At 34.2% G+C, this 27,696-nt stretch overlaps 1 protein-coding gene across 1 annotated transcript in view; it reads right to left on the minus strand.

Annotated features, from left to right (window-relative positions):
• Nucleotides 1-3,671: 3,671 nt before the first annotated feature.
• The window catches only part of LOC129746647 (potassium/sodium hyperpolarization-activated cyclic nucleotide-gated channel 1-like), a 28,372-nt gene continuing 4,347 nt past the window's right edge, over nt 3,672-27,696 (minus strand). Inside the window, exons 5-7 of the mRNA XM_055740438.1 lie at nt 4,539-4,678; nt 4,321-4,464; nt 3,672-4,233 (exon numbers count right to left, since the gene is read on the minus strand). Of these exons, the coding sequence (XP_055596413.1) occupies nt 4,033-4,233; nt 4,321-4,464; nt 4,539-4,678 (485 nt within the window). The 3' untranslated portion in view covers nt 3,672-4,032. The remainder of the gene's footprint in view (nt 4,234-4,320; nt 4,465-4,538; nt 4,679-27,696) is intronic.

The following is a 27,696-nucleotide window of genomic DNA, read 5'->3' on the forward strand; positions in this document are numbered from 1 at the left end:
TTTAAATTATCAAAAACATAGGTTATAGTTTGAAGATCACAAAGTATGAAGAGAGGTATTATAGTGTGAGAGCGATTAGAATAAAAATAAATTGGTTGGATAGAGAAAAGAAAAATTGAATGTGGTTCAGACAACGGTTTTGAAGGACTTGTAGACGAGGAACAAGGGATAACGACGCTCTGCCCCAAACAGCTATTAAATAGTATAAACGGGAGTGTACAAATGCAGAATATAATTTAAGTAAAATATTTATGACGTGGAACAAAAGCTTTTCGCTCCACTCCGCTCAGGGATGATTTTTTTTTTGTAGTTGATCAATGTGGCAGAACTATGACAGAGTTTCGTCTAGAATTATTCCTAAATATTTGAAGTTGGTAACCCTCTCTATAGTTGTATTGGATAGATTGAGATCGCAATTAAGTTAGATTTTTTTCCTCGGAGAGTGAAAAACCATGTACTTTGTTTTAGCAAGATTGAGGGTCAGAAGATTAGCTGAAAAATATTTGTGAAGGAGTTTTAAATCTTCTTCTATGTTGGTTATAACAGCATTTGGACAGTTTTCAGGATAAAATAAGGCTGTATCGTCACAAATAGACGAGGTATACCACGCAGCGGTAATTTGCTGAGATCATTGATGTATAGTAAAAATAGTAAAGGTCTTATATTGCTGCCTTGTGGCACTTGGTCTTTCGTCCTTGTTTATTAATAGTTTATACTGCTATAATCTTCAGATGCCAGATTTTTTAATACACCTCCCGGAGAAAAGCTGCTTTTGCGTTTTTGGACTGTTAGGATATTTAAAAAAGATGCTACAAATTTCCGAAAGCTGATGTTAATTATGCATCATTGCCTTTCTTAAAATTTGTAAAATACGATAGTATACATTTTGTAGAAGTTATCTGAGGGGTTTTGTATGAAAAATCAATGTGGGTTGTCAGTTTTTAGAAGTATTTTGATTGCGTATACATAGCTGCATTAGAAAATCACCTTGAAATAAAAAATATCGATCAACAAAAAAATATACCTCTTCATTTCGATATCTAACTGAAAATACTGAAACCTTATAAAAATATTATATACTAGCTGATCCGGCAAACTTTGTTGAGCCTGTATTTTTGAGATTTTTTATTGTATTTTAGCACTGTTCCTTAGTCAGCCTTCCTTTTGAGTAGATAAAAGCAAGTGGATACCCTTGTGTCAGAAAAAAAATCCAGAATTATAGTTCAAATTACAAATAAGATACGCTAACTTTTGTTTGGTGAACTTATTTTCTTCCGGTAACTTAAGAACGCTTAATCTATCAAGTTTCAATTTAGTTTAGCCATCATTCCTATTCAAAAACTCCTATCTGATCATTGCTGAGGATTGATTTGAACAGAAAATGGATCTTTTTTGCTGGAGTCGTCATAAACTGAGTTTTTTTTTTCGATTGGTGTTTACCTCTGTATTTAAATACATTGAAGTTTTCTTTAAGTATGATCGTCAGAATAGAAAAATTAAAAAAAGCATTAGACAAAACCAGAACATTTAAAGAAAAATGAAAATAAACTTAATTTTTTTTTTCACTATTTCAAATGTCGTTTTTTCATACTTTGTACTAAATATCTACACTAATTGAATCTTATTGTGAATTGACAGAGCTGAATTTGACAAATATTTAACAATTAAGGAAAAGTCACTATTCATCATTTTACAGCAACACTTTTCTAATCAATATAATGTTTGAAAATGTCTTTTAAATTGGTGTCATGATTATCTTTTTCAATTTTCAGTTAGGGATTGGCAAATTGCACTATAAATAAGGAAATAAAAAAAAAAGAATTTAAACTGTCATGTTTTTGGATTACTTTTCTCTTAGCATTTGAAGACTTGAATGAAGACAAATCCATTTTGTGTATTTGGAATAAAAATTCAAAACAATCACAAATTATTGAAAATTTTAGTTTATGATCGTAAGATAAGAAACTGTAATCCAAACAGTTAAATTTAATTCTGAATTTTATTGTTAATTTATATCAATATTCTGAATTTGGCTTTATGAATCTGGATTTTCAGTTATATTTGGACGTAAATTTAAAAGCTAATTTTCTTTGATCTTGATTTTATTTTTGTTGATCGAGTTCAAGTGTTTATATTCCTAAACTCACTTGTGCTTGATAGATTGTTTTTTTTTATCTGATTCTTGTACGAAACTTTTTTTTTTCTATTTTTGTGTATTGGTTAAGATTTTTCTCTATACTTAAATGTTTCGAAATTTTAGGTGGCATGCTTTTTACTTAAATGTTAATTTTTATATTTGATAATATTTTTGATTGCGATCCTTTTTTCTGACTTTTGAAACTGAGAGTTGGATCTAATATCAAGTTTAAGTCCTATATAGCTAAACTTTGGAAAAGTCCCTTTTAACCACTGAACATAAAAGGTAGTGTGCACTTTTCAATGTTTCCTGATCCTCCAATCTGTTCTTATATTAATGATGCAATTTACTTGGAATCCCAAAATTGATAACATTCAATTCTCAAACTTACTGGATAAATTCCTAACATCTTCTAAAAATCAACCAAAAATAAATAAAGGTGATTTTTTATCAGTTATATGACTTTCTATTGGTATTATCAAAACTCATCAAAAATGATTTGGTAATGGTAATGTTTTGAGTCTATCGAAAATTTTACATGCATATTGCTTGAGTTGCTAAAAGAATATGACATTTCTCTAAAATAAACGGTGCACGAACATCGTCGAACAATCATCTAAGAAAAAAATAGAATTGCCTTGATTCTGATCCAACAAAAAACAAATTTCGTAAATATGCTTCTTACCGGCTAGTTGCAGCACCCCATAGGGACAATCATATCCAAGTATCCATTTTACTGGTGCCACGGGAAAAGTACACTGGCAATGAAAATGGGCTCCAAAACTTCCTATAGATAGATGGATGAAGATTAGTAAGCCTTGATTGCTTTTGCTACTCTGGGTGATTCGAATGAGAAAAAAAATGGAAATTGGGTGCCATGACTTTTATTTGATACGAATAAAAACTAAAAATTAATTTTCAAATTCCACAAAAACATTTTCGAAATTATCTCTCCGTTGTGTTTTTCTTCGCGTGAAGACGAACCCAACAAAAAAAAATCGCATGCAAATTGGATGATCCAGTGAAGAGTTTTGCGTGTTCGCACATTTCTGTCTCTCTCGCTGATATAGATGACATCAAAAAGATTTAAGACCTCAAGTAATTCAATGGTGTAGAGTTTGCATGAATCAGTTCAGTAGATTTTAGACATAAGGTGCAAGATCTGACGTTCCCACTATTTTCTCTCGCCGGTCCTTAGTGTAACCAAAACACACGTTAGACCACAGAATGTTATGAATAATTGAAACAGTGAAGATATTAGATGGATCTATGATTATCTGAAAAGAATGTTTTCCATTTCAAATAAGCGTGTTATGTACTCGCTCTCAAAGAAAGTTTCATTTAATTATATTTTTCTTATACCTTTGTAAATATGTGTAAATTGTTGTATGTTTTTATGTGTTATAATTATTCATTAGTTTTTAAGAATAACACTAAAAATTGTTTCAATCTATCAGTAGTTCTTTTGTTATGTTATGTTGTTAATTAAATGAGTTATAATTTATTGAATTAAATTGTTATTAAATTAACCATTGTGCACAACAAACATCCGAATTAAGAACGCTGCTACCATCTGTTGATACCTTATTATCACATAACTTAATTTGCTGGCGAATCTCAACACTCAGCAATAATTAATATAATCGTGTCATCTTCAAAACTCCGCTGCCAATGAAATTATTCCTTGGCGGTGTCCAAAACGTCTCAATTTGGCTCCTCCAACCCCCAAACTGATATAAAGTGTTTTATCTTAAAACCGTCTCCGGTATTCCACCAGCTCAGTCAGTCATACATGCATGTGCTCCGAGCTTGACGGGGGGCGTCTTCACTTCGCCACGGCACAAAACGGCAGCCTTTTATCACTGTTGGCAAATCTTGTTAATTTCTCCGGTGTCTCACTCCAGATTTCCTACGTCCGCCATCAGAAGGTGACTCTTGTACTGTTCTTCCTCCAGCATCGTCATCTGCGTTCGCTCTTTGGCCACCCGTTCCAGCCGCTTATACAGAATGTGATCCGCCGGGATGAGATCGTTAAACACCTTGCGACGCAGCACAAAGATCTGAGTGAACTCGATGGCGATTACATTAATTTGGCGCTGCAAAAAACGGAGGGAAACACAAGATCTTGATCGAATTCAAACCGTAACCAAATCATGTTTTGGCTGACACCGATTATGCATTACCTTGCTCTTTAGGAACAGCGAAATTTCTCCGAAATGATCTCCATCGTACAGATGTGAAATCTCTTTACCCGATTGGGTGTAAACTGCAACCGACCCGGTGTGGATGAAACACATCGAGGAACCGTCAGTTCCCGCCTTCATAATCTGGAGAGCAACACGAATTATTTTGTCAGGGATAAAAAATTCAAATTCAAATGATAATTTGGAAGCATACTAACTATATCGTTGGGCATGTAAATTTCCTTATCCATGTTGTGAATTAACTGTAGCAGCGTGTAGCGAGGAACCTCGGCAAATAATTCAACTTTCCGGTAGAATCTTGCGGCATTTATATCGGATATTTGATTTCGAAGAATTACTGTGTTGAATAAAAAAAATATAAATATTACAAGATTGATAAATAGAAACGATCTGCTGCGAAATCGAAATTCAGGGGGTCATAAATTGTTCCTATGTCTGTCAGAAGAACTCATACCAAGTTTGCTTGTCCGGTCTTAGAAAGCGCATTCATTTGATCATCAGAACTCTAATAAAGCTAAAATCAGGCTATTTGGCCCTGTTCTAGAAACGTCATGATGACTATTTTCAAATAAAATCACTATGCTGTTAAAATTTTGGGCTACCAAAGTTTTTATAAAGCTTTAATAAAACTTTTTTTTTCCAACTCCGCGAGTCTCCGAGTTTTTTTTTTCCAGCAACCAAGATGATTGATGTATGATGATTGCACTATTAAGATATGATCTGGTGAAATAATTAACAACAAAGCATTGTTTTAACCATATAATGAGCATCTTTTTTTACTGCCAGTCAAGATTTAAGGTAAAATGTGTATGAAACAAGGGGTTTAGCCCACCCTCAATAGAAATTTTTTTTAACTAAAATTTCCACCGTAGTGTCGGGAAATTACTTTATCTAGGTGTTCAAAAATAAGTGTTAAAAAACAAGTCAGAAATTTGGCTTGCCCTCGGTGGAATTTGGTCTTACAGTAAATACGGACAGACTTTTTAAATGAAATAAATATGGGATTGGTATTAAATGACCGTTAGAATGAAACCAAGAGTTGAAGTCGAGTTTCGTTGTCTGAAATCCAAGATAGCAGCGTCCGCTTAACTTTAAAATGTTGTGAATGATACAAAATCGCGAAAAACCCCCATAATATAGGTATTGGGTTAAAGGGCAAAACTAGTACACCCAAAATTCAGCCTCTGTGCCAATGGCGTGTAGTCAATTTCATAGCATCATTGGTACAAGAAGATAACGCGACCGGCACTGATTCGATTTGCGCCAGTGATTGAATTTTGCTGAGCATGAATTGATCAACCATCTCTCGCTCAACGCTTTACTCGGAAGCAAAGGTTGCTTTGAGGCAGCGAAAACGACAAAACCGATGATGCATACGCTCTCACATGGCCCGCCTTCAAGAAGCAATGGCCCTTATTCTGCGCCGCGCATGAGGTGACGATTGTCACCTCACCTCGAGTCACCGTGAGATTTGTCACCTTATTCCCGGAGTCGTTGTGGGTAAAGTGACAGAGGTTCACTCTAGGTGAGTGACCGAATGAACACATCTGTCAAAATGGTAGAATTTTGCTGGTGTTGTTTGGATTTTGCTCTCGCTTCGGATTTTCCGAAGTAAGTTTTTAGAATTTCGGGTTAGAATTTCGGTTCGAAAATGGCCATCATCGGATGGTACGGTTACAGCAAGCTGCTTCAGGAAGAAAAACGGACGATTTGTGCGACGTAAGTGGAAATTTCGTTCATCAAAGCTAAGTTCGGATCTGGGTCATATTGCCGGGGAAAAAAAATCAGATGCCGACGGCTGCTGCTCCAAAAACCCAGCGCACAAAAAGGCGGTGTTTGTTAAACATTTCCAAAGGTTTATCAGGTATGTAAAATAATTTGTGTTTTGTACCTGAAACTGTTCGATCATCCAAGAGAAGTTAAGTTTTTTTTTTTTTTTCGTTTTCAGTAATGACGAATGCTGCCGGTTTATATATTTTCCTCAACTGAAGTTACCCCCGTGGCATGCCGGAAGTTGTTTCGCCTGCCAGATAGGAGATCATGGAATGCCGAGCATTTATCGAAACCAACGAAATAGCAGCAGCAGCATCAGATTCAAACGACAAATTTCGGTCACATAAACCTAAATCCGGTTTCTTTGTATAGCATACTAGCAGACCCTGTAAACTTCATCTTACCATGTTCAATTTGGCGTCCATTTCTATTTTTCCTAGTTTTCTTTACATTTCCCTTCTTTCCCTTTACTCGAATCGTCCCGCTCAATTCTATCAAAATCAAACCAAAGAATTTTAACTCAACGGGTCTTTTAAAATCCAATTTTTGTAACTTGTTAAATGAATAACTGTATGTTGATAATATGTATGTTTCATGTGCTGTATTCCATTCAGTAGATTTATTTCGTTTTGTTATATTGTTTTTAAAATCGGGACAATTTTTGGAGTATTTGCCGAATATTTTTCCTAACGCAGCGCTTTCAGCCCCCAATAAGCTTTGGATGGTGTATTTTTTAGAGCTGTAGAAATGAAACACATAAGAAAAGATTTTTTACTAACCATTTTCAAACAGCATATTATTAGGATATATTGACAGTTTTACACGAACACCACCTTAGCAGGAGGCCTCAGCCCTAACCTCAAACCATGGGAGAACAGAATCAATTTTTGAGAAGGGCGCACGATAAACACGACTTCGCAGCACTAATATTGACAAATTCGCCTTGTAGAAAAGCGACACTCTGATGCTCGTGTTTTGATTTTTTTGGGTGTTCAGGGCTGCCAAGTGCATTGATATTTGGAAAATGATTATATTATTTTAATTGCATTTATATTGAAAAACGTTTTCATGAGTATTGAGAACTTGCAACTTTCCCATAGATTTCTATTAGAATATAAAATTGAACGCAACATTTAGCTGAACTGAATAACACCTATATTATATTTAAAATAATCAGAGCATGCAGGCTATTATTTTCATAGTCAACATAGAAGTGGCTTTCATTAATTTACTTTTTTTTGTAACAGTGAATGCTTTTGAATTCGTTTAGAAGTTAGAAACAACTCTTTTTAATTTACCGAGCAGTCCATGAAAATATATTGTTCAGATGTTTTAAAATCACCTTGAAAATTCATTAGCAAAAGATGGCTTATCTTCATCTATTTAGAGACGCCCCGTATTGAATTCAAACGTTTAGCTGTTGATAGTTAAAAATTTAATCAATTCAGAAGTATTATAATTAGTTTAAAACAAACAAATACCCATTTTAGTAACTCATCTAGCATCACTGGTGAGGCCGTCAGCTTATCAAAGTTTGAGGTTATGGCTGAGGCCATTTTTTCGCCAATACCATCGCTCGTATATACCCTTATTCACCATCCTCAAGCTTTGAAGCAGTTTGAATTAAAATCCATATTTTTACCAAATCATTTCCAAAAAGTTTCGCCTGATACTTAAGTTATAGACTTTACACATTTCAACTTAAAGTGTCCCAACAGCACTTGTCATTGCAATAAATCTGGTGATTTTGTGTATTGCTAATTCCTTTTTTTTTATTCAAGCAAAAAATGCAAATGAATTCTTTTGAACTTTAACCCAATGAATCAAAGAAACGATTGGTTTTGAAAAGAGGAAAACATATGTTTAGATATATTCACCCATTATTTTAAAGATTTTAATTCAAACAGTACTGATTTCTGAATTTCCTGAACATTGTTGGTGGTGATCTGCGATTTCATTTAGGATTTCGTTATATTTTTAAGATTTAATAACATTTAATTGAAAAGCAGATTTTTTTTTTAAATTTAATAAATTGAAAATAAATAATCTGTTCAGGCTACGATGGTTTCATGAGTTCATTTTATTTCCTGGAAGTTATCATATAATCAAAACCTTAATAAAAATTATGTGTCTTTTTTACTTTAAATCTTAATTTTCAAAAATGAAACACCTTTCAAATCCTAACGAATATCACCACAGTTCAACTTTCATATGCTCCGGAAAAAGTAATATTTTCAAAAAAATATTAGTTATGTTTACAAAATGAAATATCGAAGTATATATTTGTCCCATTTATTGGGGCAAGTGAAAACACATAAGTCTTTTTAGATGCGTCAGTGAAAAGACTTTAAAATTAATTTAATACTTGTTCTTGTTTGTCTGTTTTATCAACTTTCACTACTAGGGGAAAAGTTCATATAACGCCCCATGTGGCTAATACGCGCCACCCTTGTTTTGAAGAATCTGAAACATTTTAAGCCTTCAAAATATTACCAATTTGTTTTAAATGCTGTGATTGGTCATGGCAAGTATGAATTTTTCCTTAAAATACCCCTGTGTCGTGATAATTTCACAATTTAGGTTTTTCTTCATTTCTATCTAAATTTTAAAACACTTTTAATAAGGTGTCACCAAGCAGAGAAAAACGAATAAGACAATATTTTCTGACACATCGATAGAGGAAAATCTAAATTATGATTTTATGCTAAAAAATCATTCTGAACTCGCTAAGGTATGCTTTTCATGGGTATGTTCTATCACGGCCCATGCGCTCGTTAAAACGCGCCAATCATAGTAGGCTGAAAATAGCATTAATTTTTCAAAAAGACCAATTTTCATTGAAAATGAACAAAAAGTCTAAAACCATGTTTTGAGCGTTAATTCAGCCCAAAAAATCTATTTTTCATTTTTGGTTAAATTTCTATTAGTCCATTTTGATTTTCTTTTCAGTCAAAGTGTCTGTAAGTATTGGTGTGTTTTCGGTCTTCGGCTGCTCTCGGGTGTGTTCGGCTGCTAGGCGCGTATTGAATACACAGCGGCGCGTATTCGCAACACAGTTTTGTTCTGTGGCTTTGAATATGGTTTTTAAAAATCAAGTTTTTGAAGAAACTATAGCAATTTGAGCAATGCAAAATCATAGGCATTTGTAGAAAACACTTTTCTTCTACGATTACACCCATTTTTAACACAATTTGTACGTGGAATACATAGAAAATCAGCGATTCGCTTAGGTGGCGCATAATAGGGCATGTTCCCCTATATCCTACGTTTTTCTCCGGAATAAATTAATGTTTGGTACTTCAATTTCACTGAATGCTGTTCAACCAAAAGACCTTGATTTACAAAGACCTTTATAATAATTTTGAATATCAGCTTCAGATTCAACACTCGAGATATCCTTTCTGGCCATTTTAAAGATAAAATTCTTGAATTTTAGATTTTTCATAGCTGAATTTCGCGTTTTCACTTATTCCACCTAAGAAATTACAGGAATTAATATTATTTTTAACACTGTCAGGTCATATTAAAAGTTCATCATAAAAATCTGCTGCCCCTGGAATATCAATCACAAAAAAACTTTTCAACAAAAAAGTGAATCAAAAGTCTCTTCTATATAGCCAAAAAATGTAAAACAAAAACACACTTTTCATGTTAAGTTTGTTCTTGAATTGTATAAACAGTAAACGTGTACACAGTTTTGGTGAATGATTTAAAAAAAAAGTTAAGTTTATTTAATCAAAATTTTTTTGGGCCCAACAATTTTTAGATGAAGAAATAATGTATACATTTTTTGTAAAAGTTGATAGTTTGCTTAATTAGTTTGATAGTTGATAGATAGAAATTATTCCGGAAAATGCATATCCTCACTTTTTGTTATTAAAAAGTAGATAATTTTATTGATAACTCCAATTTTGTTTGCAAAAAATCAAATCGTTCATTCGGCCTTTTAAAACTTCAATTCTATCTAATCTTTTTCAAAGAACAGACTCTTGTTGAGAGGACGAATGGCCAAGTTGGTTAAAATCCTCTATAATTAACCCTTTGTTTCATGAATTTTTATTTTTCCTTAAAAATCATCATAATCAGTTGAAAATGACGTGAACATCAAGTAAAAAATTTAAAATAAAATACGATTTTTCCATTTTTCCATACATTCGAAATTGTTGCACATTTGTTACTTTATGAAACGAAGGGTTAAACAAATTAGAAGAGAATAGATTCTTGTTCAGTTAATGTGTCTAGCATTCTAGGCGTATTGGATTATACGAAATTGAATGTATAGCTTCCCAATTTCTTATTTTCAGACGTCCTCAAAGTGTCATAACATTATTTCATATTTATCTTTACCAAGTTCATATTTTTTGGCAACAATTTACTTCTTAAACTAACACCAATTAAAAATGGTTTTGATATTTGAAATCGTTTATATGGTTTTGATTCGATCGATAAAATATCAATCCGTGTCACATCTAGGCGTCATTTATTTCCATGTGATGTGTACAAATAAGCAAGAAAAAAAAACACATCTAGATTGCATATCGCCCCCACGTGCATATTTCTTATAGGTACTTGGTTGAGAAATAGGCGCCTAATTTTTAAATTTTTCCAGCGATCAATGAACAGTAAGCTTTGGTTACTATTATCTTGCAACGACGTTTGCTAGCGACGCCTCGCCCATGGTGACGGAATACAAACCCCTCGAAGAAAAGAAAATTTCTCAAAATGGATGCCTGACTTTTCCATTTCAGATTTAGGCAAAACAAATATTATACCTATGTTTTATTCGATCAGCAAAATGTCAACCTGAGTCACATCTAGGCGTCATTCATAACCATGTGCTGTAGAAATGAGCTAGGAATCAAGTAGAAAAAAAATCACATCAAGGCTTCATATCGCCACCACTTGCATTGAAAATATGCTTGGTTGAGAAATACGCGCCAAAATATTTTCACTGATCAGTATGCTATGCCATGGTTACTATCTTCTAACGACGTCTGCTTGCGACGCCTCGACCTTGGAGACGAAAAACAAACCGCCCAAAGAAAAAAAAAATCTCAAAAAAATGGAAGCCATGACTTTCGTTTCATTCAAAAAACAACAAATTTAATTATTACGGACAACTGATGCGACTTTGTGTTGTTTTTATTCGATATAAACCGATTCGCATGGCTACAGAATATTCTAAAAATAATTTCATTCGAATCGTTTGGGTCATTTCGGAGGAGTAGTACTACAAACACCGTTACAAGAGAATTTTATATAATAGATTATTAAAAAGTGAAAATAAAATTAAATGTACTATAATATTTGAATTCCAAAGTTTTCGTCATTTCATCGTTTTAACGGTTCGAAAAACAAACTTCAATTAAATCTGAATTTTAGATTTCATTAGAAGATCATACTTTCCATTCAGTATTCCAATCCAAATTACATATTTGAGATAGCAATGAAAAAGTTTCAATATATTTAAAAATCATATTTGCTAATAAATTTGCTTAATTTTATTTCCAAAACTATCATTCATTAGTATAATTAACCATTTAGAGCCTAAAATTGTGATTTACATAAATTCTCGATTAAATTTCTATCTCGTCACCACCTGAAAAGGTACCGACAATTGTCACCTAAAACCGTCACCCGAATGCGACGATTCTCACCCACGGTGACTACGAGAATAGCGTAAGAACTCACAAAGTTCATCCGAAGTGACGTTCCTCACCTAAACCGACTGCTGGAATAGAGTGACTTGGGTGACTCTACTATCGTCACGTCACTCGAGGCGCAGAATAAGGGCCAATATACATTCGAGGCAGCGAATCCAAAAAACTAAACGAATGGCTCTCACTCATCTCCTGTTACATTCTTGAGGGAACCAAATTCAAAAGGCAGAGCAAACCCGAGTCTCCTCGTTTGTGCCTGGATCGAATACCTGAGGTTTTTCTGCTATTGCTATTATTGCACAGCAACCGCACGCAGGCAGCTAGTTTTTTCGTTTCTTTTCCTCCCCTCTCCCTGCTCCATACGTTGCGGGCCTATGCAATGCAATAAGTTCGGTTGTTGTCGTTGTTGCTTCAACCTTTGCGGCGAGGTTGAAGATGTTCTCCTCAACAACAGCTATCGACTTGAGTCCATCAAATTCAATAATGTAAATGAGTATGTGTGCCTCGTCTTCTTCATGCATCATGTAGCGACCTAACGTTGAGAGAGTTCGTTCTGAGCAGCGAACGGATAGTGTCTCTCGGAGCAGATCCTCCTCATGGGGGGAGGTTTGAATGAATGTATATGTATCGTCTCCTGTATTACTATACGAGGCCTCAAAGTGTGTATTTCGAATGCCTCTGATGAGAAAATGGTTGAGGATTTCAATCACTGATTTGCGCACACCGGCATTAACCTCCCAGCGCAACCGAATTGCGTATGTCTGAATGAAACAAAATAAAAACGTTTTCGCGTCCCTCCCCATCGCATCACAAGCCGAAGAAGGATGGAAATAAATGCCGGCCAACACCAGGCAGCCAGCGAACCGAGCACTGTGCGTGTGAATGTAGCAAAAGCAACAACAAAAACATCCTTCTAACGGCGTGTTCGTAAATTGATTTTTTCTATCGAAGTGATTTTTTTTATCGATGCTGGCGTTCGTAAATTCCAAACAAACGTATGCAAAAGCATATGGAAAGTGATTTGACATCTACCAAACAAATCAATCGACTGATGCATCACCCAAAAAAATCAATTTACGAACGCGCCGTAAGGCTGATGTCATGCTGAAACAACTAGCAACGCAACGCAACGCAACGTTCCAATAAGATTGCGTTGCATTGCATTGGTATGTCATGCTGGCGCGACCTGTCACTTTGAAATTCCCTACAAATCATCACTTCTCTACATCTGATAATGCTTTGAATCGTCTCTTTTCTTTCCGGAGCCATCAAAAACTCATCAAATCACGACCCGGATTGCAATAATGCCGAAATTTGAACCGACAAAATTCCTTGTTTTTTTTGCCGGAACTAAGAATTCATAAAAATTTTCTCGCCGATTAAGATAGTTTTTAGTTTATTATCACAAGTTCGGACAGATCTTCGTACTATTGTGCTTAAAACCCGGAATCACTGCTTCAAATCGAGAAAAAACAATGTTCCTATTGGATTTCCTACTAGTCGCGCTACTAAACACATTGGCATCAGATTGGTCGCGCTACACAAAGCGACCAGTATGACAGGTCTGCGCGATTTCCATGGAGATCAAATGAGAGCTGGTTAGTCGTGTGAACGTTGCGTTGTAGGTCGCGTTGCTAGTTGCTTCAGCATGACATCAGGCTGATGTCATGCTGAAGCAACTAGCAACGCGACCTACAACGCAACGTTCACACGACTAACCAGCTCTCATTTGATCTCCATGGAAATCGCGCAGACCTGTCATACTGGTCGCTTTGTGTAGCGCGACCAATCTGATGCCAATGTGTTTAGTAGCGCGACTAGTAGGAAATCCAATAGGAACATTGTTTTTTCTCGATTTGAAGCAGTGATTCCGGGTTTTAAGCACAATAGTACGAGGATCTGTCCGAACTTGTGATAATAAACTAAAAGCTATCTTAATCGGCGAGAAAATTTTCATGAATTCTTAGTTCCGGCAAAAAAACAAGGAATTTTGTCGGTTCAAATTTCGGCATTCTTGCAATCCGGGTCGTGATTTGATGAGTTTTTGATGGCTCCGGAAAGAAAGGAGACGATTCAAAGCATTATCAGATGTAGAGAAATGATGATTTGTAAGGAATTTCAAAGTGACAGGTCGCGCCAGCATGACATACCAATGCAATGCAACGCAATCTTATTGGAACGTTGCGTTGCGTTGCGTTGCTAGTTGTTTCAGCATGACATCAGCCTCAGCCTAATTCAATTAACCGGCAAACACGGCTAAGCTGTGCGTGTGTATGTAGCAAAAGCAACAACAAAAACATTCCTTCAATTCAACGGCAAGCAACACCGACCAAGCTGCCCGGCTTTAGCAGCTGTGTATATGTAGCGTGTGTATGTAATAACAGGCAGTAAGCAAAGCACAGTTCTCATTCAATGGGTTTCCCGTTCCTTCACTCCCGTTCCCTTTCCCGTTTCCATCTTAAGACAAAGGAATGCATTGAAAGGAGGCCAAACGCCGGGAAGCCGCCGTTGTACGTTTTTTGTGATTGATCGGTAACAGAAAGCCTATGACAAATATACCTCGTCCTGCATGAAGCTCGAATAGTACACTGGTTAGAATGTCGGACTGGCAAGACGATACAATTGGTGAAGTGAGTTCGATTCTCACTACAGCGCTGTGGTTTATGTGGTGAATATAGGAAATGAACAAACGAAAAAAGAATAAACGTGATGAATAAAGCAAATGAACGAGAATAGAATGAAATGAAGTTAAAATAATATCGGTTTTAATTTTTAGTTTCTTGCTAACAAAAAAAAAAGTTGAATATTGAACAGGCGTAATATATGTATAGGCACAGTATGATATTTAAACAAAATAAGCTAAACCATGTTTAGCGTGCATTGCGGAGGAGAACAAAAGAAAAGAAAAAAAAACATTCAGTCAGTAAACGAGTTTTGGGAAGAATGGTTCTTGTGTTGTGAATGTAGTGAAAAAAATTTGGTAAATTGGTTTAATGTTTAGTCCGGTATTGTGAAAATACACGGATTGTGTTTTCGAGTACGACAATGGCGCAGTTGGGAAAACTTACATCTGGTAAGTTACTTTTTTTTGTAGAGTTTTGAGATATATCATGACGTTTTATTTTCGAACATGGCTTCTCCACGGAGGCGGCTTACTAGAGGAATATGCCGCAACGTTGGAGAGGTAGAGTTGGCTAAGAATTATGTTTGAAAGATAATGTGCGAACGTCAATGATAGATTCTATACTGAATATAAAAACAATGAATGGAAGTTTAGTTTAATGAAAGGTAGTGCCAGTTGCTCGCCAGAACAGATTGAAATATGTTATTGTGGTGAAGGTGTTCGGGAATTTGAGATATGCGTTGTTTTTAAAGTTTTATGTGTGAAGGTCGAGAAAAACAGTGTAAACGAGTCGTTGAGGATAGGATTGCTATGGATAGACTGTTTCACGGCAAGCAATTATTGAATATCTCCAACCAAGTTTCCGTTCCAAGAAAGGTATTCCTCTACTGAATGCAAAGGGAAACATTTTCGATTCCGATGAAAAGTTTGGAAGGTGAAATATTGAAATTTGTGGTTTGGTGAACATTTCGAATGTTTTATATCAGGCATCTCATGCGGGACTCTTGAAAGAAGGGGTAGTTAATTATTCGAATGATAATAATAGTTGGAAGTTTGCAATATTCATATGAGTATGACAGACTCTTATTGGTGCCGGATTTGGATAGGATTGCTACGTTACTGGATTCGACTTCGATGAGGGATGGCAACGAATAATTCGAATACTTTTGATGTGATTACAATTGATGACGTTCAATTTATTGTTCGATGAAATATTCGCATGAGTAAAATTGATTGGTAGTTTGCATAATTGTCAGATGATAGACTCTGATTATTTAAAGATTCTAAATCTTATGGATTTGATACCGATGAAAGACTTGGAGGATGAGAGGAAGTTGAGCACGATTCGATAGAGGATCCGAATGTATGGAGTTGATTAGGAATGTACAGGTTGTGACTGAATAATAGATCTCACTCCGATGAAAGACTCGGGAGATGGATCACTTTATAGTTCAATGAAAGATTCGAATGATAAATATTGATTGATGGTTTGGGTAATAGTCAGATAAAGGCATTTATTGGTTGAAAATTTAAAAATAAATTCTCTAATGAATTTGATACCAATATATTGAGTCAGTAAACGAGTTTTGGGAAGAATGGTTCTTGTGTTGTGAATGTAGTGAAAAAAATTTGGTAAATTGGTTTAATGTTTAGTCCGGTATTGTGAAAATACACGGATTGTGTTTTCGAGTACGACAGTTTATATTTTTATTTTCTTGTTTCTGGGATGAATTATCCAATAGGAAGGAAATCCAATAAAATGTTTTTCTTGTTTCGCTTGAATGTAGTGGTCATCATTTTGGTTGGGAGCCGAGTCCTTATGCCAGTTACGGTTTTTCAAACATACCGTCTTCGGCACAGTGCACATTTCAGCGCATTATCGGCACAGAGATTTGCTAAATAGGCATTGGATTTTTGCAACCTCTTCTATGGGTGTAGAAGTCAAATTTTGCTTTCTGGTGCCATCTTGAAACCCAACTTGAATCAACTTGCTAATCACTGAAAAATTGCATGAAAGCCCCACAATATGGGTGATAAGGCTAAACGAGTAGGAGTCAAATTTTGCTATCTGACGCCAAGATGGTGACTTCCGCCGGAGGGCCCGGGGATATTGCCTCTATTGCCCCCCTTTAATCCGGCCTTGTTAAAAGATGTTGGTCACGCGATACCTAGACAAATCCTGTATCGTTGCCGGGGCCTGTCAATACTACAGGGTCCGGCAATTGAACTGCTACATTACTTCAACAGTAATTATTTCGTTGCACACGAAACAGTATTGAACGACCCCTCTGTAGGGATCAGGACAGAATAAGAATTATAAAAGCAATTGAGCCCATAGTCGAAGCAGGTTGAAACGGTTAGAATATGCTTTAATAGAAATGAGCGTGAGCGTTACGCGTCGTTTGAAAAATGAGATTAAGAGAGCGTAGCTTAAGCGTGTTTGTGAATACTGTCGATACTGAGAATGTCTGTATAGTGAAAGCTGTTGGAAGAGCGCGCGTTGAGATGGTATTGGTGAACTGATTGTATATGCGTTTCGTGTCATGCGTGATGCTCAGCAGAAAACAGCAGTTAAGAGAAAAGATTTGACGAGTACGGATGGTTCGCGATTTTATCGGCTTCGAAAAGCGGCGGAAAACATGGCGTGCGATGAGGAACATCTCGTCCCGGTCACTACATTGGCGCAGTAAACGCTCCTTATCAAGTAATAAGATGTTATGTTCAGTGATTATGATCGGAATTGTATCTAAGTAAGTTGAAAGTGATTATAACAAAAAAAAGTGTTTCTAAAGAGGAGTGAAAATTGTGATATTGGTCATACGATGAATTGGAGAAATTTTTTTAACGCAAACAAAGAAAGTTTTCAAAACGTTAATCTTTATTTTGGAAAGATTTGGAAATAAGCGCAAATTTTTACGAAAAATGATTTTGACAAAAAGTAGAAACTGTTTAAAGAAAAAGTTTTACATGCGAATTTAAACGTAAAATGAGAAATATTTTCAACTCAAACAAAGAAAGTTTTCAAAATGTTTATCCTTTTTATTGGAAAGATTTGGGAATAATCGCAAATTTTTATGAAAAATTAAATAATTATGACAAAAAGTTGAAACTGTTTGAAGAAAAAGTTTTACAAGCGAATTAAAACGTAAAATGTTGAGAATAACATCAATTTGATAAGTAAATTGTTAAAAAAAGGTAAGAAAAATTTAAAAAATTCTGGAAAAACGCAATATGATTAAAACTGTTATGAGTGATTTAAAAGCAAGTTTAAAGCTTTTCAGAAACAATCTTGAATGCATGATAATTGAATCAAATCGAAACATGATATGAAAACAAAACGATTATTTAAAAAAGTTTTTTATTGAAACAAACGAAATATTATTAAAAAATTACTATGCCGACGAAAGGCGATCGATAAAAAAAAAGAAACAATGATTTGAGGAAGTTTTTTTTACAGCGAAACTTTTAAGCTCTACCGATGATAGGTTAGAGTAAAGAAAAGATGCAGAACTCTGTGAAGAAGATTGTCTAAAAAGCGAAAATTTTAAAACTCTTCCGAAGGAAGGATAGAGTGAAGAAAGAAAGATACAAAATGATTCGATTTTTTTCCATAACACGAAATTTTTTACCTCTACCGATGAAAGGTGAGAGAGAAGAAAAATAAAGAAATTAATTTGAGTAAGTTTTTTTATATCGAAAATTAAGGGCAGAGCTCTAAAAAAAGGAAAAAAAAAAGAGAAAATAACAATGAATTTAAGAAAATATTCTCTTGAGATAAAAAAGAGATAAGATTAAATACCTTAAAAAATTTCAACACTCTACTGACAAAAAAAAACTGAATTATTTGAAAATTTTTGAAGATTGTTTTGAATGAAAAAAAAAAATTTTAAGCTCTGCCGACAGATGTTAAAGAAAAAAAAGAAGAAAGAAACTGATGGATAAGAAGAAAAGTTTATGTAAGCAAGCATTTTAAAACAGCACATGAAACGTAAAAGAGAAATAATTTGAGGAAGATTTTGAAAAGCGGAATATTTTGAACTGAACCGATGAAAAGGAAAATAAAATGGTTAAATAATACAGAATTATTTGAAAATTTTTAAGCCGATGAGGATGAAAAAAGTGAAACAAAAAAAAAATTTCTTGAATGAAGAATTTTTCAAACATGGAAAGGTAAACAATTTCATACAAATAAAGAAGGTTGTTTTAAAACACAACCATTTTCATGTTCTGCTGTAAAAGTTGAAAAAAAAACAGAATCAGAATATTATTAAATTTTGGAAGATATTTATTTATAGAAATTGTTTAGGCAAAGCGGCTAGAAGTCGGAGAAATATAAAAAAAGAAACATTGGATGTGAAAAGGATTAAGAAGAACTGAAAATTTAAACTTTGCCGAAGAAAAGTAAAGAGAAAAAGGTAATGATTTGAGGAAGATTTTTTAAAGCTACAGTTTTTAAACTCTGCCGATGAAATGAAAAAAAATATGATGAGATTTTTTTTCAAACAAGAAATCTTTAAGCTCTGCCGACAAAATCTGAAAGAAAATGAAAGACACAGAAGCTCCAATTTTAAAGCTCTGTCGACAAATGGTTTGATTTAAGATCTGAAAATTTTGGAAGATATTTTGTTTAGCGAAAATTTCAAAGCTCGGCTGAGGAAAAGTATGATGCAATGAAAGGAAAGAGTATGAAAGCTCTATCGGTAAAAAGTAGAAATAAAAGAATTTAAGAAAAGTGAATTATTTTAAGTTCTCCTCAGTGAAGAAAAGAAGAACAGAAAAACAAATAAGCTGGATTTGGAAAAGAAAAAACAGGTAAAACTGTATCAGGAATGAAAAGAATTTCTTTAAAACGAGAATAAATGTGTTTTTAATAGTGTATTTGAAAGCAAAATGTTTTTTCTAACAAGATTTTTAAGCAAAGTTCATTTAACATGTCTTTATTATATAAAAGCTTAATATAATAAGTATTTCAAAATGATAAATTGAAAGAAAACAAATCTGCTTGAAATGAACGAAATATCATCATTATATATAAAAAAACCTTTGTTTAAGAAGAATTTGCGCAAAAAAAAAATGTCTTGTATTAGTGATTCAGAAAAAATAAAAAATAACAAGTAATTTTTGAAAACGTTTGTTTTTGAGAAGAATTGAAATCGAAACGATAATGGATAGTGATACATATTTGAATAAAGAACTTATTGGTACGAACAATTTTAGGAATTATGTTCGTCAGACGGAATGCTATGTAAATAAAAATAAATAATGGTACGAACAAATCTATGTATTTAAAAAAAATTAGTATGGTATATAAAAAATAAATTATATAAAAAATTTATAAAAAAAGAAAAATTCAATGATGCTAATGGAACGAAACGAAAAAGGAGCCGAGTTTTTTGAAAGTAGTTTTTACTGATGCTAGCGAAATTATATCAAAAGGAAATTTATATTTTGGAGAGTTTTTATTGAAAGCCTTAAACTCAATATTGATTAATGCATGATTTATATAAAACAAGGAATACTTCTAGTAAATTGTTGAAAAGAAATATGTAGGGGAGAGTGGGGATACTTGATCCCTTTTTCTTATTTTCACCATATCTTTTTGGAAAATCTTAGCAACTCGCCGTCTTTGACATTTTCTGACAGCTTGTAACTTCAAGTTTCTATGCTCCAAAAATTAGAACGATACTTGAACCCGTTGATGAACTAGAAGCATTTTCGTGGGAGTAAAAAAATTGCGATTTTTCTGAAGTTAGGGGAGACTTGATCCCCTATTGAAGGAGACTTGATCTTTTATTCAGGAAGCCCTAATCCTTGTATAAAAATCAAACAAAACCCCAAGTTAGAATGTTAATTGACTATTTTGGTCATGTTTGTTCTCATTTCACAGTTTATAGCAGACATAAGAAGAAAATTCTATAACTTTGTCTCAACGCTAATAACATTGCATACTTAAAGGCGCTATTTTTTATAATTAGGAGAAAATTGATTATTTTTGCTCTTTTCTTCAGACAATTGTTTGATAAATATTAATTTTTGGATAAATATTAGTAATTTCGTAATCAGCAATCATAACGATCAATTTAGAAGAAGAATATGCCGTTTGGAAGAGGGATCAATTGTACCCAAATCTAGGGGATCAATTGTACCCATAATCAACATTTTAGAAAACTTTTTCTGAAAAAAGTTGAGAGTTTTCCATTGCTTTGAAAATATGGCATTACGAAGTTCATTTTACGCTCGAACGATTGATACATTGGACCAAATATTTTTTTCGTAATTTTCCCATGTAAGGAACATTTTAAAGTGATGAAAAAAGATCTTCAAGTTACATTTTGTGAAATTTTTCAAACAATGTTCAATTACTCAAACAATTATTTTGTTAAAAACTTTTAAACTACAAGCATTTTTATTTTGCTCATTTTGGCACATTTTTCTAGAACATTTGATCTTTGTAAAACATTCCAGTTTCGAGATATAGCTAAGGAATCAAGTATCCCCAGGGATCAAGTATCCTCATTCTCCCCTACTCTTATATTTTTTGGACAGTAGATTTTTTTTTCTTAAGAGATTGCGTTATCTTTGAAAATATAATAAATAATTAAATTTTTTTTGGTTCATATCTTTTTAGAAAATGAGTGTGGAAAATATGTGGAGATTACAAAACAAATTTTTTTGAAGTTATTTGTAAAAGTTCTAGGAAAATTTTATGGCAAAAAAATTAAAAAAGTCTGCGTTTTAATGTTCTATTAGTATTTATAAAAGATTTTTAAATTTGAGAACTATCATTCGTAAAGATTTGCCTGAGATGTGAAGAGCGGATTTAATGTTTTTTGATGATTAATTATTGCAATTGGCATAAATTGTTGTTTTGTGCAATTTTATCTTTTATTATGCAATTTTAGATACTTGAAGTGTACGCGAGGAGGCGGATATGTAGGGGTTAGGATTGGCAAGAATATTAAATAAATTAACAATCTACTAAATATAGAGTAAAGTTCAATAGGTAGACGAATGGTATTCAACGTGCGTTTCGAATAAATTATGCGTAACGTGTTCTAGTAAGCTAGACAGAACGCGCTCAAATTGGATTAGCAAGAGTTATCCCATTCATGAGAGAGGAGGACGAATATTTGGATGAATGATGTGTTAGTGAAATCAACAGAAAAGAAGCATACCGAATCTATATAAGTTAAGCTCTTGATAGTGTGCGTTTACGAAACGAATATGACATCAGCCTCAGAATCGGTTATTATTTGTGGCCAGGGGAGCGATAACAAACTGCCAATCAAATAGACCCGAAAAACTTTTAACAGATATTTTGCGAACTGCATGGGAAGGTTAAAAGAAAAGTATGTCTGCATGTTGAATTGAATGACGCCGGTAACTACTTTTTTGCTAAACATCTTAAATCGAAATACTTTTAAAAAAATAAATTAAACCGGACGATTTTTCAAACAAAATAAAAAAAAATGGAGAAACTTAAAATGATTTGAAAATGATTCTTAATAGGCTTTTTTTAGAAAAGTGAAAAATTGATATCTTCATTTTCACCGACAGAATGTGAACAACATGAATTTTTATCGAAGATATACTAAAGAAAAAATTGATTTAAAGATTTAAAAAAAAAACGAAAAAATTTGAAAGCTTTGCCGATAAAAAAGGGAGAATTTAGAGAAAAAAAATTTAAAAAAAATAAATATTTATTTTAGAGCTCTGCCGACGAAAAGGTAGGGAAAAGAAAATTTCATGCTATGACTGCGCGGGGTAATGAAAAAAAATTTTTTTTGAAGAATTTAAAATTTGCTTCTGTCAGAAGCTAAAAAATACTAAATTATCCAAAAATAATTTAACAAAAATTTATCAGAAATTTGAAAACTGCCGATGGAAGGTAAAATGATTTGAACAAAGACTCTTGAATATCGAAAATCGAAAACTCTGTCAATGGAAGGTAGAATCAAGGAGTGAAAAAAGTAAAAGATCGTAGAAGATTTTTCAGAAAATGGAATTTGAAAACTCTACCAAGGTGAGAGAAAAGAATAAATTTCAATATTTCAAGAAGAAAAAAAGCCAGAGTTATTTAATTTCGATGAGGATAAACAAAAGTGAAATTAATATAATCGGAAAGCCCTATGAAAGAAGAGGATAACGAAAATAGAATAAATGAGACAAGTTTTATAGTAAAACAAACATTTTAAAATCGACGAAATTTGAGAGGAAAAGTTATTTAAAACAGAAAGAGAACAGATTGTCTTTTGAATATTCACAAAAATCATTTCAGAGGAAATGTGAGACAAATGGAATCAGAATTGAATGGCGTTTTCAACTAAAAAAAAAACGTGAAAATTATTAAGTTTGCCTATAAAAGGTGGAAAATAAAGAAAAAACAACAGGACGATTTTTTTTTAAAAGCAACAATTTTAAACTGCTGATGAAAGGTAAGAAAAAAAAAAAGAATAATTTGAAGGAAGATATATTTTTACGCGGAAATTCTAAAACTCTTCCTATACAGATAAAGGAAAGTAACATAATAATTTGAAAAAAGCTTTCTCTGACGCAAAAAATTGAAAATTGCCGAAAGTTCACAAATAAACACAAGAAAAACAGAATGTTTAAAGAATATTTAAAAAAAACCCTTTATGCATTCCGACGAAAAGGGAAGAAAATAATAAGATAATTTATTTTTGAATATTGAAAATTTTAAACTCTGCACTAGAAGTGATGAAAAAAAAGACTATCATTTTAAGAAAATTTCAGAAACTCGAAATTCCATTGAATATTGAAAATTTTAAACTCTGCAAACTAAGAGTGATGAAAAAAAGAAAACATTATCATTTAAAGAAAATTTCAGAAATTCGAAATTCCATTGAATATTGAAAATTTTAAACTCTGCAAACTAAAAGTGATGAAAAAAGAAAACATTATCATTTAAAGAAAAATTTCAGAAATCCGAAATTCCAATAACTTGACCAAAGACATTCAAGACAAACATAGAATGATTTGAATTAATATAAATGCAAACATTTTAAACTATACCGCTGAAAGTTCGTGACTTGAAAAGATAAAGAAAAAAAATTCTGAGCTATGGCAATAAAAGATACGAATCAAATGGAAACAGATGGTTTGAAGTGAACAATTTACTATTCCGACGTTGTTTTGAAAAAAATAAGAAAAAAAAAAGATTTGAAAACCGTTGAAGATTTTTAGAAAGAAAAAAGTTAAATGCGCTGCGGATAAATGGTGAAAAAGTTAACCAAACGAAATCAAAACTTCAACACAACAACACGTGAAAAAAATGAATTTCGACGAGTTTTTGAGAAAGCAGCGAGAAATTTGAAAAATGTTTCTTCAAAAATGAATGAAAATTGAAATGCCTAATAGGCCTGGTTGATTTTATAAGGAGTAAAAATATAGCCTGCGAATAAGTAAGTAAAATTTAGAAGTTCAACTTTGATGATGGGAAAGTGAATAAAAGAACGCAAATACAATAAATTGAACAATTACGGGATGAATCATCCAATAGGATGAAAACCCCTGAAAAAAAAATTGAACAATTATCATTATTATTTACCAAAGAAAATTCCTGCATTTGAGTTCCAGTATGTATAACGCAAAAACATGAGTTCGAATAAATCACAATGAATTGATAGTTATATGGAATTTTAAATCGTTTTATAAAAAATGGAAATAAAAAAAAATTGTAGATAGATCTTGGCCAAAAGAGAGTCACAGTGAAAATTTTGATAAACTTTTTTTTCGTGAAGCCCACCGTATTTCATATACGGTGATTGAGAGATAGAGAGAGCAATAAAGATGAATTAGCTAACATTCTTATGAATATTATTATGTACAATTTAACAAAATATTCAAGAAAATCAACCTAAAATCACAACGGAAAATTACATTTTCAAAATCTTGTGTACACTCGACTTCGAAATAATCAGGATGTAAAACTTGCAGAAAAAAATTTTTGGTATTACGAAGAAGAAGTTAGCTCCAATATGAAGAAGACCGCACCAGGCTGACAATTTGAATGATAAGCTACAAAAAGGGAATCTGGGACGAAAGAAAAGAGAGATTTGGAAGCCTGAAAGATTAGAACATGTCTTATACCGAGTCTTCCAATAATTTACAAACTGAATATTACGTGCTTTCGTTTTAAAAATCAATTAATTTTATAAACCTTTTTCGAATTAATGATTCAGTTTATGACTTCTAGCCAAAAATTGGTAAATACAACATTAAAATTGGTTCCATAGGAACATTTAGTTACAATTTATAAAAGCATTTTAAAAAACACCAAATGGATAAGTTAAAAAAAGGAAGGAATATGACGGGTTTTCGTACATAACCTTTTAATTTCAAGAGTGGGCAAGGAGGCGGATGTAGGGATCAGGACAGAATAAGAATTATAAAAGCAATTGAGCCCATAGTCGAAGCAGGTTGAAACGGTTAGAATATGCTTTAATAGAAATGAGCGTGAGCGTTACGCGTCGTTTGAAAAATGAGATTAAGAGAGCGTAGCTTAAGCGTGTTTGTGAATACTGTCGATACTGAGAATGTCTGTATAGTGAAAGCTGTTGGAAGAGCGCGCGTTGAGATGGTATTGGTGAACTGATTGTATATGCGTTTCGTGTCATGCGTGATGCTCAGCAGAAAACAGCAGTTAAGAGAAAAGATTTGACGAGTACGGATGGTTCGCGATTTTATCGGCTTCGAAAAGCGGCGTGCGATGAGGAACATCTCGTCCCGGTCACTACACCCTCGTCGCTTTATTTACATTGAATCTTAGCTATCATTGGATGTAAGTGTTACCTCTGAAATCAGGTGTTATCCGGAAAAATGGATCTCGAACATAGCGGGAATTCCCGACCGGGAAATCCCGGGTAGGACACTATAACCGTGGGCACGTCGACATTTTGGTTCCATGGATTGGGTTTTCCAACAGGACTCGGCACCGGCTCAGCAAAGGAAATCCAACTTTGGATTGCGCCAAATTTTTCAGGGTTTACTTCGAGCTCCGAGTGGCCGGCGAGTTCGCCAGACCTGAACCCTATGGACTTCGCTGTTTGGAGTATGTTGGAGGCCGAAGTCTGCTCAAAGAACCACCAACCCCCCCCCCCCCCCCTCCCCTCTCCTTCCTTCTGTTCTTCCTATCTTCCTATACTAAAATTCCTCATGACGATTTTACTTAAACTGTTTGCACGCTCATTCAAGAAGTGTCGTACACGATGCAAATCGTATTCACAGCGACAGAATTTCATCGAATTTCAATAGCATTTGTACAAGCATGGTGCAGTTTAAGGCCCGCTTTAGAACACAAACGTTCAAAAGCGTCAAATTGACACTCAGGACCGGACATGAGTTAAGATCCTCACACAAGGATCAAAATTTTCACATAATTAAAACTTGAAGTTGAAAATAAATACAACAATTAGGATATATTGACAGTTCTAAACGAACACCACCTTAGCAAGAGGCCTCAGCCCTAACCTCAAACCATGGGAGAACAGAATCGATTTTTGAGAAGGGCGCACGATAAACGCAAATTTCCGGTACTAATATCGACAAATTCGCCCTGTGGAAAGCGATACACAGATGTTCGTGTTTTGATTTTTATGGGTGTTCAATGCCAAGTGCATGGATATTTGGAAAAGGATTATTTATAATCTACCAAGCAGAACATGGAAACATATTTCAGATGTTTTAAATTCACCTTGAAAATTCATGAGCAAAAGATGGCTTATCTTCATCCATTTAGGGACGCCCCGTAATGAATTCAAACGTTCAGCTGTTGGTAGTTGAGAAATTTAATCAATTCAGAAAGATTATACTTAGTATATAAGCAAATACTGATTTTGGTAACGCACCTAGCATCATTGGTGAGGCCGTCAGCAAATCAAAATTTGAGGTTATGGCTGAGACCAATTTTTCGCCAATACTATCGTCCATATATTGTGAATTTAAATAAAATTTTAGAAACGTCGCTGGTGAACTGGCAGCAAAACACAGACTTCCGCCGATCTAGTACTTCACTTTTCTTTGTCGCAAGACTTTCGGAAGTCGGAAGTCCAGACTTCCGAAGTATTGTGAATTTGAATAAAATTTTTAGAAACGTCGCTGGTGAACTGGCAACAAAACACAGACTTCTGACAATCTAGTACTTCACTTTTCTTTGTCGGAAGTCTTCGGAAGTCGGAAGTCCGGACTTCCGAAGTAAAATTAAGTGCTGGCGCTATTATAAAATTTTTGCTGGCGCTATTGTATACCCTTATACTGCCACTCATAGCAAGTCCGTCCCATTTGCAATTTCATCGTTTTTGAGTTTATCCGTGGAATCACCTTAAAATTATCGGTAGATTAAGGAGAAAAAAATTTTTTGAGTACTTTGTTCTGATGAACATGGAAAAAAAACCTCAAGTAAATTTGTCCCATCGTAAAAATGATCGCAAGTCGGTCCCATCGAGAAAATCATCACAAGTCGGTCCCAAAGTCAATAATTATAGTGATAGACGACCATGTAGTGTGCTTTGAAATACGTTGATACTGAACAGTTGTGCAGCATGCAGTTATATTGGATATGATACAGATCAACCCGGTTATTACATCAATTTTCCGCATGTTAAAAGTGAAATGTTTTTTGCTATTTTTCCGAACATTCTATTTTAAAATTTCAATTGTATAAAATATAACAAATGTGTCGGCTAGCGGGTTCAGCGGTGCTGAAACTCCCCTATATATGCCTCAGGGTCGGCTTAAGCTAATAGACGATTCGGCTAGCCAAGAAAACACTTTATCAGCTTTGAAAACCTCCCACGTTTATTGAAGTTAATTGGATTGGTCTTGGGTTTGCGCGCACTAGGAACTACGTCCCACCCCCTTATAATACCTCCTACCTCGTGACACGTAGTGATTGCACCACCTTGTGTCTCGCCTTCCTGGGTGGACCAGCCTCTCCGCTCCTCAACAGCGCTGCTGCTCGGTGATTGATGCAGGTGGCCGACGGTTTGTATTCAACACGTACAACGTTGGCTTCGGGTTGTAGGTCCCCACGATAGCGGCCGGAGTTGAGTGTCGGCGGCTTCAGGCTTGATGGCTTACCACGGTGGATTGTAAATGCGGGTCCTCGGCACTCCCGACACTCGGTAGGTTGCGAACTAGCGTTTCTAAGGCTCGTGTGAAGCGCAGTTGGGCTTAGTAATTATCGCTGCGGTGTGATGGCGGCCTGCAGCGATGGCGGTTTCTAGGCAACACCTTGCCGAACCTCGGATCAAGGTAAAACCTCGGGGTCCTGTTAGGAAA

The sequence above is a fragment of the Uranotaenia lowii genome, chromosome 2 (assembly GCF_029784155.1).
Source record: "Uranotaenia lowii strain MFRU-FL chromosome 2, ASM2978415v1, whole genome shotgun sequence".
Lineage (NCBI taxonomy): Eukaryota > Metazoa > Arthropoda > Insecta > Diptera > Culicidae > Uranotaenia > Uranotaenia lowii.